The following is a 17,691-nucleotide window of genomic DNA, read 5'->3' on the forward strand; positions in this document are numbered from 1 at the left end:
TTTTCATTTTGCCTTTCATTGTTGCATTTTTACGGTTCACATGGCTTGAATATTTGTCACTTGCCACGTAACGATTCACGCTGTTACGAACGAACGCTCTTTCTCTCGAGCTATGTTTCATAAATTAAAGCGAAATAAATCTTATATTACTTGCTATTACGACCGTTTCAAACCATTTTGTTGCTTTCCATTCTATAGATTTCAGAGAAATTTTTTCATGATATCGGAATTTTTGCCCATCCAACTATTTTGTACAAAATATTTTTTACTGAAAAATACACAGGCAATAAATCGAGTGGTTAACGGTAAAGATAAAATCGAAAAGACTTTACCGAAAAATCATCCAATTAGCAATTGATCTTTCTTTTGAAAAGAACTATATCCGCGTTTGAATCAATGCCATTGCATTAACGTTGCTCGCGTGTAGTATCGGTGATGACGCGCTGCTTCAAATAAGCATGACGGTATTTGATTTTTTCCCCAATTATCGCTTAAGCGAAACGGTAACGAATTTCGACTTATCGTTGCATCTTTGATCAGAATCCCGTTTTCCTACCTGAGATGACCTCAGTGAACCTGAATCAATCGAATTATCGGTGCGTTCTAGCGTTGGTGCTCCGTTTCAACGAAGTTTTATCGATTGGTCGTCGCCAACTAGTTTCTTCCTTCTTTAAAGTGATACTCGTTCCGTAGAGTCTTCTGGGTGGAAAAGATATTTCCAGTTTCTCTTCGTTTTATCCATATCTATCATGCGCTGTTATTCTTCGACGCTGATAAATTCCAATGAAAATTTTCCTTCCACGCGATTGTTCCTTTCCTTAAATCTGCAACGTTGCGTAAGCGCGTACGTACTTGAAACATATTTTCGCCAAATCGTATTTGTATTATTTTAACGAGGATATTTTTTCTTTTCTTTTGCTATTAAGGTTAATCACGAAGCACGAGCGAAGACGGTGGAAAACATATGGATAATTACGGAGAGTTTGAATATTCTTTACCGTGAGAACTGGACGAGGCTGGCTGCCCAGGAAATCGCACGTTTTCAGGATCAACTGGTGAAGAGGATCACCGAAGACATGATGGCGACCCAGAACGCCGGAACATATGTCGGAAGTTCCACTAGTGATACCGTGACAGAAAGACGGATACCGGAATACGAGTGGAACTTCGCCAAAGCCTTTTTATATTCTCTCACGGTGCTGACGACGATCGGTAAGTGTTTCAAGTAGAATTATACGACGTTATAAGTACGCTTTGATTTTTATCCAGAATACGTGACATACGATATTAATATTTGTTGCGTCGATTCTATATGTGTATTTATATTACATTGATACAATAGCTAGAACGATGAGATCAAGTATGACACAAGTAGAACATTGGCCAACTAGATTTTAATCCTCTATGAGTATTTCAGGATAATTTTGCCAGAGATTTCTCATTCTCGAAAAATCATTTTTCTTGGTTTGTAATTTTCATGTTTTACGTTGCCCGAAAAGTTTCTTTCGTTTTATAAGGAAATAATAGACGGACAATATTTTTTGTTTTATATTAATTTATTGAATTATGCATGAACATGATAGTAGAAATATAACGAAATGGATCATATCTAATTCAATAAAATAATACAAGAAATTGTTGTTCGTCTATTATCATCTTATAAAACGAAAGAAACTTTTCGGACAGCCTAATACAATGTAATCTCATGCATTAACAATTCACTATACATAAATACATTTGCGTCGTAGATACATAAGTAGGACACATGGTACTTTCCTAGCTATCACGAAGAATCTCTACTTTGAAGACTTATACCACGCGTTAAATCAAAAACGTGTTACTACAATTTTCGACTTCCAGTCATCGATTTTTCATAGTAACGATCGATACGTCTGATCGACGACCAATCCCGTATATGTCTAGAGTTTTGCGCGTAACAAAGACCAAATACCTGTTCGACAACTGAGAAAATATATCGTGCAATAACGTATGCAGTTACTCGCTTTTGACTTTATCTATGCGGTCGTAAAGTCGCTTTGGTAACTTATCATCGATCTCTAGTCTCTGGTATGGCTAAATTTTATGAAAGATTCCAGTTATTCGTCTACCACGGCGCAGATTTAAATTAGCAGAGTACGAAGATACGGTACGCTATAAATCTGACAAAGCAAATTTAAACGCAAGCCGATTCCTTATCGCACGGCTCTGTTGTAAAATCTTTTACTGTTCACCTATAAAACGTTTCGAGTCTGACGGTAGCTAAGCGAAATTACATCAGGTCAAAGTACTGCGCGGGATAAAAATCAGAACATTGATCGAGCAGCGAGAGTTGCAAATCCAAGATGCAAAGGCAACATCGCGATTCCAAAATTCGCAAATGACGAAGTATCTTACCTTGCACAATTTCTGCGTATCGTCGCTTGACACATTAAGGGCCAAAGATTTGTTGACGCAACGTTTCGTTCGTAATTTTTCTCCGATCGATTTACGTTATTCAGATCTGTTTCTCTAACCTAATGGCTGTGAAAAGTAATTTCAGGGATCCCTTTGCAAATAGTATTTTTTGCCACTGTTTCTTCTGTCTAGATTGTTTAATTGCACGAGATTTAACCCCTTAACCTACAACTACGGGCATAGCCCGTGGTACGGTGATCGGGCCGAGCGTATATATTACGGGCATAGCCTGTAGTAGATAATCGGACCAAGCGTAAATATTACGGGCATAGCCCGCAGTACGATGATCGGGCCAAATATAATATACAGGATGGTTGGTAACTGGTGGTACAAGCGGAAAGGGGGTGATTCTATATTTTCGACTTCTTTTTTCGCGTAGAATCACCCCCTTTCCGCTTGTACCACCAGTTACCAACCACCCTGTATAATAGCTTGTTTACATTTTCGGCCCAAAATTCTCGAACGTAAATCGTAGGTTAGGAGGTTAAAGAAGTTGAAATATGTATAGTATTATGATCTCGCGTATTACGTATTTCTTGATCCCTAATAGATAAAGACATTGACTGCCACGCCAATTTTATATATTTTGTTGTAACAATAGATTCCTACACCGTGAAACGTCTAATTTTAGCCAAACATTACACCGACAATGTTATCTAAGTCATTCGTCGCATTGAAAATTGTTTAGTCCGTGAAACTTATCCTATTTTGATCATCCTAAAAAAAACGATCACGATATGATAATCAACGTGTTAAATCTTTTATCTGGAAATATTAGGTTGGCAACTAAGTGATTGCGGATTTTGTCATTGGGCGATATTAGGGTTGGCAGTCACTTAGTTGCCAAGCCAATATAAGTCCCCGTATTTATGTAAGTTAATTCTTGACACGAGATTTACGAGATTTACGTAAGCGAGATTTACGAGTCCACAAAATTCGGAAATAACGTAGCCACGGTGTACGGAACGTTGCGCGCATTCCGTTGAAAATGAAGTATAATTTGCAATCGGAAGCTACATTAAAACATAAGGGCGAAAAAATTTCGACGCGTCAGATCGGTCTTGGCATCAATCGAAACAGCGAGCATCGAGATTTCGCGGATGATATCTCTGTTTGAAGGTAACACGCTCTCTCGTAAATACAAAATGAAACGACAGAGAATTTTACATTCGAACGATTCCTGATAAAACGTATCGGTTTCGCGCGCGGAAAACGCGACAGACATGCGGCGAAGGGATACGGGGATGGAGGCAGGAGAAAAAAATAGGATAGAAGCAACAAGAGTCGGTGGTTACGAGGTCGAAAGGGTGAACCAGAGGCCGGTATAGCGAGCATCAATTTTCAAGGCAAACAAAGTCCAACATTAACGTGTAATGGCCGTGCCGTGGACTGGACTACTGTTGTCCGCTTTACATGTCAGAATACTCGGCATACATATACGCAAACCGACAATTCCAAATCGTTCGACTTGCCGGCGTTCGAACCGAGTGACGTCACGTCCGATCGTTTACTCTGGTTATTACTGAAACAGATTGGAAGTCTATGAGTTTTGTGGATATTGCAAAAAAGGGGAGAGAAAGAGAGGGAGCAGGAGGAACAAGAGGGAAAAGTAAATAAAAGAGTCGCGAAATGAGTGAACCGTACGCGCAGCAATAATCAGGTAGGATACGGAACAGCTTATCAAATTATTCTTCCTGTAGCCATATGTCTCTCATTTTCTTCTTTTCTTCTTTTTTTTTTTTTTTTTTTTTAATGTATTGGCGATTTCTTTCACGACGAAAATTCGATAATACGCGATGTAATTAAAACTTTTATCGGTGCAGCATCATATGCTACTGTTCAGAAGTGTCAATCAATTGAAAAGGTTTTTGTAGTATCCATACTTTCGAGGCAATATCTGACACATATCAATATCAGTGTCCTGAAATATCAAATTCGAGTATTTGCGATTTTATCAAGCCATGATTTTCAATCGGGGCTCAAATATTTTTCAAACATGTAATATCTGACTATTTAGTTAAGAGCACTGACCTCTTTTCCCCTCGGATTGTCAAACAATAATAATAATAGCTATCCGGCGTGAATGTGTCATCTTGAACCAAATATGATATACCTTTTGGTCTACCACGGAAATTACGCGTGTCGTGAGATGAAAAAATTTGGAAATCGCTGTTGTAAAGCATCAAACCAATACATAAAGTATCGATAATTTTGTTAGGTAATAAACAGAGATATCGATACTTCCATGAAGTATCAACTATACATATTGACTCGATGTTTGTATCGGTTTGCTATTGCTCGGAAAACATTCGTATTGAAAATTGATATCAGTAATCCGAAAGTTACGATATCTTCCGATATTTCTCGCGCAGTTGTTGAAACATCATCGATATGTGTCGGTATCGATTCGATGGTTGTTTACGAACGGTAGTGCGAGCCTGATGAAATTTATACCATGTTTGGTTTAATCGTTAGCGTGATGTCCGTTAGCATCGAATTAACGTTCGAATGCCATTTGGCGAAGGGAAGGTGTTCTTTAGAGATTGGCGGGGCGGCGGGGTCCGGTCGACTTTAAAATACGTATAACCTGCACACTGAATGATTCGCGTTTTAAAAAGCGTAGATTTTTGTTGCACCGAGAGGTGATTGAAGCTGAATGGGTTCTGTGCCGTGAAATCCCGGCGAGAACTATCGTTTTTGTAGTCGCTGGGTATTGAGTCATTGAAAACGTGCTCGTTCTTTTTTTGTTTTCAGCCTTTTTACGTTGTTGGGATGGCTGTTCATTTAACGCATAGGTTTGATGGTCAAATGAAGAGGATTTTTTTGTACAATTAGCTATGTACTTGGCCGAAATTCGGAATCGTATATAGATAATATGCGATATTTATTTCTTTCGTTTATTATATGATATCCATTTTTTAAATTAATTATGATAGATAAATCGTTGAAGACAGAATTGATTCAATTCTGGATACTTGCAATAAATTGCGAGACCATTGCACTATTGCAATAGAAAAAAAGGATGTTTTGTGGAACATTAAACTTGGAATGATCAATATGGTGGATGAAGCGAAATAAATTATCGATGATCATAAATCATGCAGAAACAAAAGAGAACGCTTTATCGTTCAAATAATTTTTATCGAAGCTTTTGATCTAAAGCGGAGATGGGATACAGGTATGGCAAAATATAAATTCTTATCTTTTATAAATGTTTCAGTTTCGTATTTTCACGATTTATCGCGTATCGCCTTGTTTTCCCATTCAATTTCTCAATCGAGCATCTCTTTTACAGATATCCATTGCTATTCGAACTCAGCTTGTTTTCGTAGGTTTGTTTCGACGAAGAACAGTTTCATTCCGATCTACGACCAATTCAAAAATATCTACCATTTTTTTCAAATACGTCTACCAGTTGTTTCGCCAACAAATTTTAGTTTCGCAATCACGCAATTCGTGTTTACGAGCCTTTTCAGACTTTATATTTCAAAACCGAATTTTTCCACCGTGATCGGGATTTGCAACATACCGTAAACCAACATGGCACGTATAAAACAAATTTCAATGACTATACGCAGCGTTCAAAATCGCCGGAACAAAAATTTAAAAACTTATTCCATTTAAAAACGTTTGATAAATGTCGCTTCGACGTGTCCATTTTTAACACCTACTATCTACAAACGTTATTAATGGAAACATGTAAAATTTCCGATCTTCGAAGTCAGTTTTAAAACATTAAAGATTCACATTGTCAAAGATTCATTAATGACTTTCTGATGTTAGCCAAGCGTTTCATCCGACTACCACCTTTGTATCAGTTCGTAAATTCTTTTATTTCCATTGCCTCTAATTTACTCTTTTCTCTTTTTCTTCCTTCCTTCTCATTCAGCTTCCTTTAAACGACTCTTCAATTTTTTTCTCTTTCTGCTCTCAACTCCTATTCCTTTCTTTTTATCCTTTTCTCTGGCTATAGATCATCTTTTAATCTTTTGTCGATCTTTTGTATAACTCCTAACTTCGCTATCTTTATTTCCTGTTTTCCAAATGAAAAGAGTCAACTTAGTAGTCGCATTTGGCAGCAATATTTAGAAGCAATAAAATAAATAAATAAATAAGTAGCGCCGATATACTAGGTCGCTTAGAGTAAAGGTGCAGCGTAGGTTTGTACTATCTATACCCAAATGCTGCATAGTCATCACATTAATTATAAACACGTTATCTCGCCTTTGAATTTCCAGACCCCCCAAGAGTAGAGTTATAAATACAGTTATAAATACTCGTTACGTTACAGACCTCAGGCAAATCTATGACACCTATGAGATCGTAAATTTAAATATGCATTTTCAAACATATACATGGCGAACAAACATAAGCATCAAGAGGAAAAGTATTTAAGAATTAAATTCCAGTCTATCTTCGTCATGACGGTTGCAAATCGCAGAGAAGCAAGCGGAAGTAGTCTAGGAACAATTTACTGAAAAAGGAAACGTCACAGGAAATTAATTCGTTTCCAGAATTCTCCAACTTATCGGCTCTACTTTCGTTCATGTCCGCCACCTTCCTGTACCGGAAACCACTCAACTTCTTGTCAGCAATGGTGTCCGGCCGTAGTTTGTCTCTTTCTCTTCTAACTTTTTCAATACCTTCCAGTTAATTACTGTGAGCATCGTGGAATTTTGCATCGACCTGCTCGAGCGCAAGTATAATGGTCGAAACGAGCGTCACTTCCTGCGAGATTTCGATACAGTATAACGTCGATAAAACATATTTAATCTTATAGAACACACGTTGAGCCTGAGAGGCCTATGTCGTTTTGTTTTATGATACGAAATGTGCATTGCTCTAACTACACCCTTTTACTCGAATGTATTGAACAGTTAATACTAATAAAAAAATATATATCTTTGCATTTTGACGGTTATTTTCCACACGAAGACCGATAAAATAATAACCGAGGAGAGACGAGTAATAAACCTATCAGGCTTGACACGTGCACCATAGAGTTAACAAGTTTGTATCGTGCGTGCCAAGTCATGGGTAACGTGAAATTGAAAATGGGAAATCACGTTACGTTTATTGTGAAAAACCTTTATTCCCATTGCGTACAACTATTCCGAGACGCGATAAATATTTTCCTTTTCCATTTCAAAAGCTCATAACTTAACACGTACTCTGTTTACTTGGGGGGTTTGGAAATATCGGTCTTGATATGTACGTAGCTAATATTTCTAGGTGCCAGAAGTGAACTTGCAAGCTTTACACGTAGGAAGTAATGTCCAGCGTGTATGTATTATTAACACCAATAAACCTGTCTGCTGTGCCGGATATGATTAAATCAGTTCGACAAAAAAGCTATTCACCGAGGTTCGCGAGAACAGCATCGAGTGCTTTTCGGTGATAGTACGTTGAAATCTGGCGCCTGATGGCCGATGAAAAAGGTTGGAGATAGACACGGTACATTCTCTGGATGAGCTAGGACTCGCGTAATACGTACGACCGCATTCAAGAAACTTGACAAACCTGCGCTTAAAACGACTTTATTTATTTTCTTCCTTTTTTTTTTTTTTTTCTTATCTTTACTCGTAGAATATGCTATTACTACCTCGTGCAAAGAACCTGAGACACCCTGTACGTTTCATGCAGTTTTTCTCGAGTTTCAACCATATTTTAATCTTCTTAAAATGTCAGCGCGTAGATAAACTACTTTTAAAACGCTTATGAAATTAAAGATTTCATTATGAAAGTACGATAAACTAAATGTTCTGGCAAAAGGTACGCGTCGTTCGTGCGAAAAATTGCGTTAAGTGCATGAGCTGGTTGATAAAGGGAAGGATAAACGGAATAAACGAAACAGAGCAATTTGTATTTGCGTGTAGCAATTAATTATGTCCTCGAGAACAGTTGAGCGGGAACATAGTCGGTGTTATTTGTCGCATAGCCGGCAGCCATCGCTAAAGTAACTCCTACTTTTCCCGGGAAAAGTTTTCGTTGACGGGGGCCGCCACGGTGTCGTCTTCGCTCAGAGTAACGAACTTTTTAATTGGTTGCTGCTCTACTCGAAAAACTCGATCGTTTTCCGTGTCCCAACGACGAGTGGCTGCCTATGAAACGATACAAAGCGAGTCTCATAACGAGAACTTATAAGTCTGTTTAATAAATAAAGTTTTGATACGATTCACAGCGCGTATGATTATGCCGTTGCTTCCACGTTACTTTCGCCATAACTTCTGCAATTACCCGATTTTTCATCCGGCTGAAGGAACCGCTGCAACGAGTTTGGATCCGGTAAATTTCTTACGAATCGCTAAAAAGTATCACGGTGAAGTCGAATGAAAAAATAAGACGCATTTGAAAATGATTACGTTGTTCGTTGACAAGTGGCGAGTTAATAGAACACGATGATAAATCAAAAGTATTACGCGTACAAACATAACGCAAACTATTCATAATTTTTTATTCTGAGAAATTCACGCGGTACACAATGTATTCCAATGAGCGAAGTCGCTCGTACTTTACCTCGCGATACGAATTACGACACGCATTTATCTAAATTATAAGTTTACTTTTGAAAATTACTCTCACGATATTTACGCGCCATTTAAAGCGCTAATTATCCTGCTCTTCGAATTTCCAACGATCGATCAACCTGTGAAACAATTGCCAAGCGTAAACAATGTTTCATCGTGCTATTTCCGGTGACGGTCTCATTCAGACACTTTATCGATCCGCGGTACGCAAGACGAGCCGCACCCACGATGCATCCGGGCGAAACATTTCGTTTCTCGTGGTACTGAGAATTTTCCATAATTATTCGAGACCCGAAGGAAAGCCAGTTTTCGGTTCACAAAAAGATTTCGACGGCGGGAAGTTGACATTCCATTAAAGGCGCATAGTCAGGCAAACAGGCCCCTGGCGTTGTAAACGGCTACGAAGACCGGGTTCGTTCTTTAAACACGTCTTCGTTCCCATCTTACTCGCTATGTTTCGTGCTATTCACGTCTTTCAAAGTTTTGTCCATTTCAATTTCGAATTTTGAGAGACTTCGATATCACGTAATTAGCGATTGCAAGATACGCTTAACGCTGTTACTTCTCGCACTGTTTTACAGTCGACCCTCCTCTGGAAACCATGCTAAGCTTATCAAATCATGTTACATAGAATCGTGTAGCAATTTTTGCAACATGTTATATCGATACCTTCTTCAATTATAAGATGATCGAGTCTAAATGTTTTCGCGGCTGGTGTCACGTTCGTATGATTTTGCTTGCCAGTGATTATGGTAGCGGACAGAGGCTACAAACGGTATCGATATGCAACCTTATTTTTCAACGAAGCGTTCATTTTCATATTTCTCATATTTCATATTTTTCTATATTTCATTTCCATAGCATCAAATTTTTGTAATCGTATAGAAACAACTACGAAATTACGTGAAATTTAATATTCTTTGGCCTAATTAATTAGTCTGCGAAGGATATAATAAATACAGTAGTGTGCCGATACTTTTTCTAACCATTTGTACAAGTCGCGTAAAAATTATTGCAAAATAAAACAGATGTTTGCGGAACACTGAGAAAAGGCAGAGTTGTGTCAATAAATTACTTTTAACTTCTATATTCATTTACAGATTCCTTTCAATTTTTATCGATATAATCCCTTGCTCGTTACGATATAATGAGATTTCAAAGTGTTCTGTATAATATGCATATTATATATAATTTAATAACGTAAAAAGTTTCTGAAATCGAAATCATCCGTTTGTACTTGTCGATACAAAGCCGTATGAATATTTCGTCGATTACCTCTTTATAGTCTAGACTTACGTAGTCAGAAAATAGTCTGAGCGGTGCTGCTGGACCAGGACCAAGAGGCGAAGTATACAGATCCGGAGGATCAAACTCGATTTTTATCCCCGTCGTAAGATACTCGTTGCATATCACTTATTCCGTATTCTTAGTCCACTTTATCGGCGAGGATTCTCGAAATGGAATTTTCAGGATCAAATATCTCATCCTTTTCGTCAATGGCACGTGCATGACAAAGTCCCAAAGATCTACCACGTGTTTATCTGCAAGATTGATATTTTCATGGAAGTAAAAGCTATTGTCGATAGATCCTACGAAGTTCTCGATTTACTCGAATTTTACTGGCAGAGCGATCCCTTTTGTTATTTTTTTGAACGTAACATTTCGTTAGTTTCGATAGGAAGAGATATAAACTGAGAACTACAGAAGAGAGCAACTTGTAGATATTAGGTTGTCCCAAAAGTTTCTTTCGTTTTACGGGCTGATGATATAAAACAGAAATTCTTGTTCATCTATTGTTTTATTGAATTGATCCATTTCGTTATATTTCTATTATTATGTTCGTATATAATTCGATAAACTAATATAAAACAAAAAATATTCTGCGTCTATTATTTCCTTGTAAAACGAAAGAAACTTTTCGGACCACCTAATATTATGGTAAAAAATATGTTAATAAAAAGTGTAGTACGTGTTAATGTAATTGAACTGATACGACGAAATAGGACACGTTCGAAGTTGTTCGATTTTCAGGGTGTAATATAATATTGTATTTGGTTGATAGTAAATTACTATTAGCTGGAAAAATCTAAATCGAATGTCAGAGTGACCGAGGGATCCAAAGCGTAAAATACTTCAGCTTTCGCGGATCCAGCAGGATTTTATCCTCTCTAAGCTCGAGCATCACCTATTCATGTATTTTTTCCACTGTGTCTACTTCACGTGCACGTTCTCTAACATAGAATTTCAAGCACTTCTATTGAAAACTGTTTGACAGTATCCAATTTTCAAAAAATACTTTATTTCGCGTAAACAAACATTTTACTCTGAAATAAATATTCCAAAGCGAATTTCAATTATAATCAACGGCTATGAATTTAAGAACTAACGACACAGGGATAGAATTTCCTTCCAACCAAGTACGTCGAATTTAAGCGAAATTCCTTGTGGCTCTAGCAAAACTTTCGGACCCTCGAAAAATCCCGGTGATGCATATGTATGTGTACCGAAATATTTTTCTCTTATAAGTTGTTTCTCCCAACAACGCAAAACGAAGAAAGAAAGGGCTTACATTTTCTTCTCGAAATATTCCACGCGAAAATATTTTCTAGAAATATTTTAGTCGCAATCAGCCGTGTTGCTTGTCGGGCATAGAATAGCTGCGATCCGCGCGATTTCAGGTTTTATCGTGACCAGTCCCTTTCGTCCTCGACGATCTTCGAAGAAACGATAGTCGAAGGAAAAGTCCATTAATCATCTTGCGTGGTTACTTTCGCGTCATCGTAATCTCCGTTTTTTCGTTACCCTGTTCGCCATCAAAGTAGTCGCCGTATTCTTGTTGACCTTTTTGGCTCGCGTATCCCAGCTTCTTCTGCAGCACGTCCCACTTTTTCCTCTTTACTCCCATTCTTTTTGTCAGGGACACTAGCATTTTGCACTGGCAGTATAATTTCTTTCCGCCTTTCACTTCGAAAGAACGCGGGAATAGAAAACGAAAGGGACGTAGTAGGCGAGACATTGTGAGAACGACGATGGAAACACGATGCCAGGAACGCAACGCCAGCGGAGGTGCCGACGATGTCGACGGCGTCGACCACCGAGGATCGAGTCACGCGTTCGCGAGAAGACCAAAGGCAGCTTTTCATACCCGGCAGTATCGCGAATTTTAATCAGAGGACTCGAGGCGTCCTAAGACGACCGGGACTTTCGACTTTTCCGCGACTCGCTAATGGATTGCTAGACGAGAAGAGGTCGCAGACTAATCGCAATTTCGTTCTTCGTTTCGGGCCACGTTAGCTTGTCGACCTCTTTTGTTTCCGTTGCCCGCCTCTGTAAACCATGCCTTTTCTCAACACGGCTGATCGCACTTCAATATTGCAAATCGGTGCTTGGCCCGGGATCGCCTGTATCGTGGAAAACTCAATAGCAACGAAGAATTGGAAAATAGTCAACGCTCTATAAAAGAACGAAAACTACGAATTAAGGGAATAGGATGGGGAAATTGAGAAGTATCGAGTGCTTAAGAAAGAATCGCGAGTTTGCACGAACAAAGCGAGGAGGAATCGAGCTAAAATTTCCAAGATTTTCCAAGAGTGGAAAGATTTATTTCGAAATTTTAGGCGAGATAGTTCGTTTTGCGTATAAAAATCTAATAAAAATAACGAAAAAGCTCTGTATCTGTTTAATAACTTCAAACAGTGGTTTGTTTGAAGGAAAAGGGAAATATAACGATAAAAAGTAATTGGTATTATGTACGTTTAAAACACTTGATTATTATTGCTTCGTTCCTTTGTTTCGTATCGCGAGCATTAATCAAGTTCGATAAAACTGGAACGAAGTAGGTAAAGGGAAGAGAAAGGAGTTTGAAGGGATCGTTGAGAAGTCTCGAGATGGCAAAGAGGTCTTTCGCTCCTTCTTTTCGTGTTTCGTTGGATTCGAATCACGCCTGTCTCCTTCTCGTCTTTGCTCATTCTTTTTCTTACTTTTTCTTTCGTGCACTGTTCGGTTCGCTTCTTGTCTTTCAGGTATTGCGGCACGTCAGCTTCTTCAGACGTTCTCTACACTATCCTTTCCCCCATTCTTTCACCCCTCGCTACCGTAAAATTGCTATTTTCATTTTCTATTTTCTCTGGCACCTGCAACGAAGCGATACAACCGCGGATTCTAACCGATCTCCGATTTTACGTGCGCCGATAGACGTTCCGCGTAATTCCAAACGCTTTCTTTCTTCTTACAGCTAATGAAAATAATTGTATATCCTAATCGTGTTACAAGTTGCAGCGTTATCATCCTCGATATAGCGGTACGATGAAATTACGAAGGAAATTACGAAGAATTAGAATATGTATCGATTTCTTGAAAAATGAATAGATCGAAATTTACTTCCGATCGAAAGGTACTTCGTGAAAGGGCACGTCCTGTGTCCGAAAACATCAAAAATTTCTTCCCTGGAACGTGAGATAAAAGCTAGTGAATGAGCCGCACGTTGCTCTTTCGAAAGAATCGATCTAAAGGTAAAAGCAAAGACACGAAAACCAGCTCTTCGTGGTAAAAATATGAAGTTTGTCAACGCGTACGAAAAATAGACGATCGAATACTGGAAAGGAATCGTACACTCTGATGAAACAAAAGCTCTTAAATGAAAAATCCTAGAATTAATATTTGTTTTATCTACGCTGACTATTGGCTCACGATAGAATCGCCAAAGGTAACATCGATTGTCTATCAAAATTTCTCCGGCATTCGTAAAATCGTCTCTCATTCTCCACGCGTATCTCCACAGCTATAGACCATTGATCAAAGGGGAAATTGCTCTTTATAGTCAGACACTCGTATATGAGAAAACGTCGACGCGCGAGAAGCTAGCGAATAAATGTAATAAAACATAATGAAACCCGTGACACGCTGACCATTCCGAAAACGTTGACACTTTTATTTTCCATTCGCGTGGTGGCAAAGTATTTCAGGATCTTCGTCTAGCGTCGTGGTGATAGTAGTACATATCCGTCGACGTCAACGTCAAACGCCACGAGAAGATGGATTTCCTCTTTCTCTTTCTATACTTCGGCAACGGGAATGGTAATATGTACGAATGATCGATCGTTGCCAGAGTGGAATTGTGCACCTCGCAGGATATATTTTTTAATCTCGTTTCCCCTTCCCTATCCCCCGTCATCTTCTCTATCGCAGCCGCCTTAACGTCTTCTTTCTTTACGACGTGTCTAGCCGTAGATAACTTTCCGATTACGCGTCCTCTTCCAAAGGATCGCGCCTCGTAAATTCTACATAGAATAGATGAAACGAACGGCCTCGAAATATATTTCTTGTAATCTACTCTGTCTCGTAAAATGTACGCGGTTCGTGTGGCATTTTGCGCGATCCTAGCGATTTTTCTCGCTTCTGTCGCAACTATTCGATAGCTACGAACAAGAAAATTTCTTTCGATCTTCCTTTCCTACACGTTCGCCTTTTTTCCCAATCTTTTTTTCTCTTTTCGCTCCTTTTTACGTATATCTCCGCTCGTCGTTCTCTCTTCGGTTCCCAACTTTTGTTTGCACCTAAAAAGACACGAATAGGTAAAGTTGTAACAGCACGACGAGAACGTTGTTGTAAGCACGGTGCAAATAAACTTTGTTTGCCGAAGAAATCGAAGTTTAATGGAACGCCTTCGCGCTGTGCGCACGCATGAAACATAGCAATATCGCGAGTTTATTTGATATAATTCCAGGATATGCGAAAGATGAAAGGACGATTCTTTAATCGAAGGTTGAATCGAAATTTTCGTGACTCGTCAATAATTAAGGACTAAAGATTAACGATACGATCGTTCCATCGTTACAAACGAACAAACTGCAAGTATACACATCCATCATAATGCAATAGTAATAGCATCATAAATTATCGAAATACAGCATCGATTGTTTTTCAATCGGCGAATGAAACCGCGAACGTTTGTCACTCTCGTTTTAAAGGAATCCAACGATAAATTTCAAGTTACTTTGGTAATTGATGGACGATCATGAAAATACAATTTACGGGAATAACGTTCCTGAACAAACAAGTGCTTTAAAACAGATGGAAGGACAGGCGAACATTGCTTTGTAGAAAAATTGCCATAGGGTTGAACGATGTCGGAGAGAGGAAAACGAGTAGAAAATGAAGATAGTCGTCTTTGATTAATGTCATGGACTTCTCGCGAAAGAATGTGGAACAACGCTTGGCGCGAAAACGCGTTGCTATTTAATTCTAATAAATTTCCAAGTTAACTTATCCTGAAATTGTTTATTACGATTCCGTTTCCAAGAAAAATACTCCTTTTTATTGATATCACAAACAGAAAGTTTTATGAATATAATTTAAAAACTGCAACCTGAATAGAAATTTGTTTTACCTGCTAAATATGACAAATACTACATTTCGCATATTTGATACATTTTTGCGTACTATGTGCATTCTGTGCGTGCATCGAACCTCTAAATTTCCAATAAACGCGTAAAAGTCTACAGGATAATTATAAGAAAAAGGAAAAGTAGTTTGCAGTTAGACGTTAAATATAACATTGTGCATACGTTTTAACTTCAACATATGTAGGTTGATTTAAACTTCGTTAAAATTTCTGTACGCGTGAGAACACTTAACTATCATTCATTATAATCCGCGGACGTAAGACCGGAATATAGTGGGCACGCAATAACTCAAATTATACGGCCATAAAATATCGTAATAATCTCGCGAGGATAAGTTTCCTGATATCGATATAAATATCATAGCCCGTATTATACGGCACACAAGCCTGTATAATACCATAAAAATTATTGCAAGCAAATCCAGCAACTGCCGCGTAATACCATAACAGTATATTTTACAAAAATAGGCAGCCTCGTGGATACAGCTGCATTCCAACGGACGCATTAACCATCCATCTAAATGCTTTATTTCTTCGTGTAATCTTCCCCATAAAAACTTTACCGTGTAATCCGGCCAGTTTCCCCTAACGTTTCGCACAGACGGCGCTACCCTTCCCTTGACTTTTTTAACTGCATTAGCGAACAATGGCCGTACAAATTCATAAACAATGAACCGATACGTTCGAAGGATAGACGTACGGTATACCGTGCACAAGAATTATTCCAAATATCTTTAATCCAATTTTATTCTCCGATCTTGTCTCGAGGATTCATAAACGTAAGAAAATGTAAAAAATTTCGTTGATAGACGTCGATAGAAAGAATAGTTAGCGTTGATTAAGACAAATAAAAAAGCAATAATTCAAAGTGGATAAAAGTGGATCCTGCAGATTACGTGTTGTCGATAAGCGTGTCCGTTCAACGTTAAAATGTTCGAACGATCGAAATATGCGTTCCCATTCTAATAGTTTCTATAGATTTTTCGAAGTGTTGGTTATTTGTTAGAGATAAATATGAAACTCGAGTGATTCAGACGTATTCGACGTTTCAGTTTAAATATAACGGAGGAGAAATAACGTCGTTTCATCCCAGGTATGGCAAGAAGCGAAGAATTAACAATAAACAAACATTCCTCGACTGTAACTTCAAAAATGTATAAAAAATATCGATCTTTTAATTGAATTGCACCAGGCATGTTTTTTTACACCAGGAGCTTTCAGTTCGATTTTACGCAAAATTACAACTATACAAATTTTTACTTTTCCATTTTTTTTTTTTTTTTTTTTTTGTAAAATGTTTGCTTCTCTCGCGAGTATAAAATATATGACAAATTGGAAAGAATTTCATCATTATGTTTCATACGTTCCGGTTAAAAATTCGATTCGATGTCGATATCGGAGCAATTTCAAAATACCGCTATCGTTTACGTCCAACGTTTCGATCAATTTCGCCTCAAGTGGTAGCCGTGGTCAAATGGTTGAAAGGGAAGAAAAGGAGTAGCAATTGAAGCTGATAATGCAAATGCGCGTGAAACTGAGAGGAGAAGGAAACTTCCAAGGTGAGATTCGGTAAGCAACAGTACCACCGAAAGTCCTACGGATACGATACTGCCGGAAATATCGTCGAAATATGCTAAGAGCCGACCAGGCCGCCTTCACGGTCTTAGCATAACAACGGCCTGGCATTCGGCGCAAAACTTCTGAATATGCAAGAGGCAGTCAGCCCCTGGAATTAAAACGAGATCCACCTTCGTTCTCGTTCCTTCTGTTTCTCACTCTCGTTTCCTGTCGCGTTGTTTCGGCGTGGCCGCGAAACATCGAAACGTATCGACGAAATATCTCTCGCTGCTTGTCGGCACCTCGCTAAGAACGCCAATCTCACGCCACCAGCAACTCAAAGAGCACCACTTGCTTCGGATATTGTTCACCTAAGTGAGATAAACGGCAAGCACCGAGTCTGAATAATTTTCGTTCCGTTTACTCAACCGTCTGATATTAGCCTCCGATGGAGGTATCTTTCGTTTTTATGGAATTAAAAGTACTACTTGTCAAAATTGTAACAGTAATTTATTTATAATTCGTCTAAATCAGAATGTTGAACGTCAAAAACCAAAATGAACGTAACTCCAGTTTTTCTTATTCATCAATTTCATTACGTTAGGTAATACGATTATCGTTGAAAAGAATTTGTATTTGTAACGTGGCTCTTTTTTAATGTTTGATATGTACGTAGAGTTTTAAAAAAGACTTGATAAGACGCTGAAGGATCAAACGAAAAATGAAAAGCTTATTTTTCTGTCTGCAACG

At 38.4% G+C, this 17,691-nt stretch overlaps 1 protein-coding gene and 1 long non-coding RNA gene across 5 annotated transcripts in view; one reads left to right on the plus strand and one right to left on the minus strand.

Moving 5' to 3' along the window:
- The window catches only part of LOC117153916 (TWiK family of potassium channels protein 18), a 292,636-nt gene that overhangs the window by 228,077 nt on the left and 46,868 nt on the right, over positions 1-17,691 (plus strand). The window contains exon 5 of the mRNA XM_033328434.2: positions 927-1,212. Within this exon, the coding sequence (XP_033184325.1) occupies positions 927-1,212 (286 nt within the window). The remainder of the gene's footprint in view (positions 1-926; positions 1,213-17,691) is intronic.
- LOC143302459 (uncharacterized) overlaps positions 1-17,691 on the minus strand; it is a 96,951-nt gene that overhangs the window by 31,785 nt on the left and 47,475 nt on the right. The window contains exon 3 of one of the 4 annotated variants that reach the window (XR_013057989.1): positions 9,987-10,522. The exons of the other annotated variants lie outside the window; for them this stretch is intronic. This is a non-coding gene — a long non-coding RNA (uncharacterized LOC143302459). Of the gene's footprint in view, positions 1-9,986; positions 10,523-17,691 lie in introns of those variants that run through there. 4 annotated transcript variants of the gene reach the window in all.

This window comes from Bombus vancouverensis, chromosome 3 (genome assembly GCF_051014615.1).
Source record: "Bombus vancouverensis nearcticus chromosome 3, iyBomVanc1_principal, whole genome shotgun sequence".
Taxonomy (NCBI): Eukaryota; Metazoa; Arthropoda; class Insecta; order Hymenoptera; family Apidae; genus Bombus; species Bombus vancouverensis.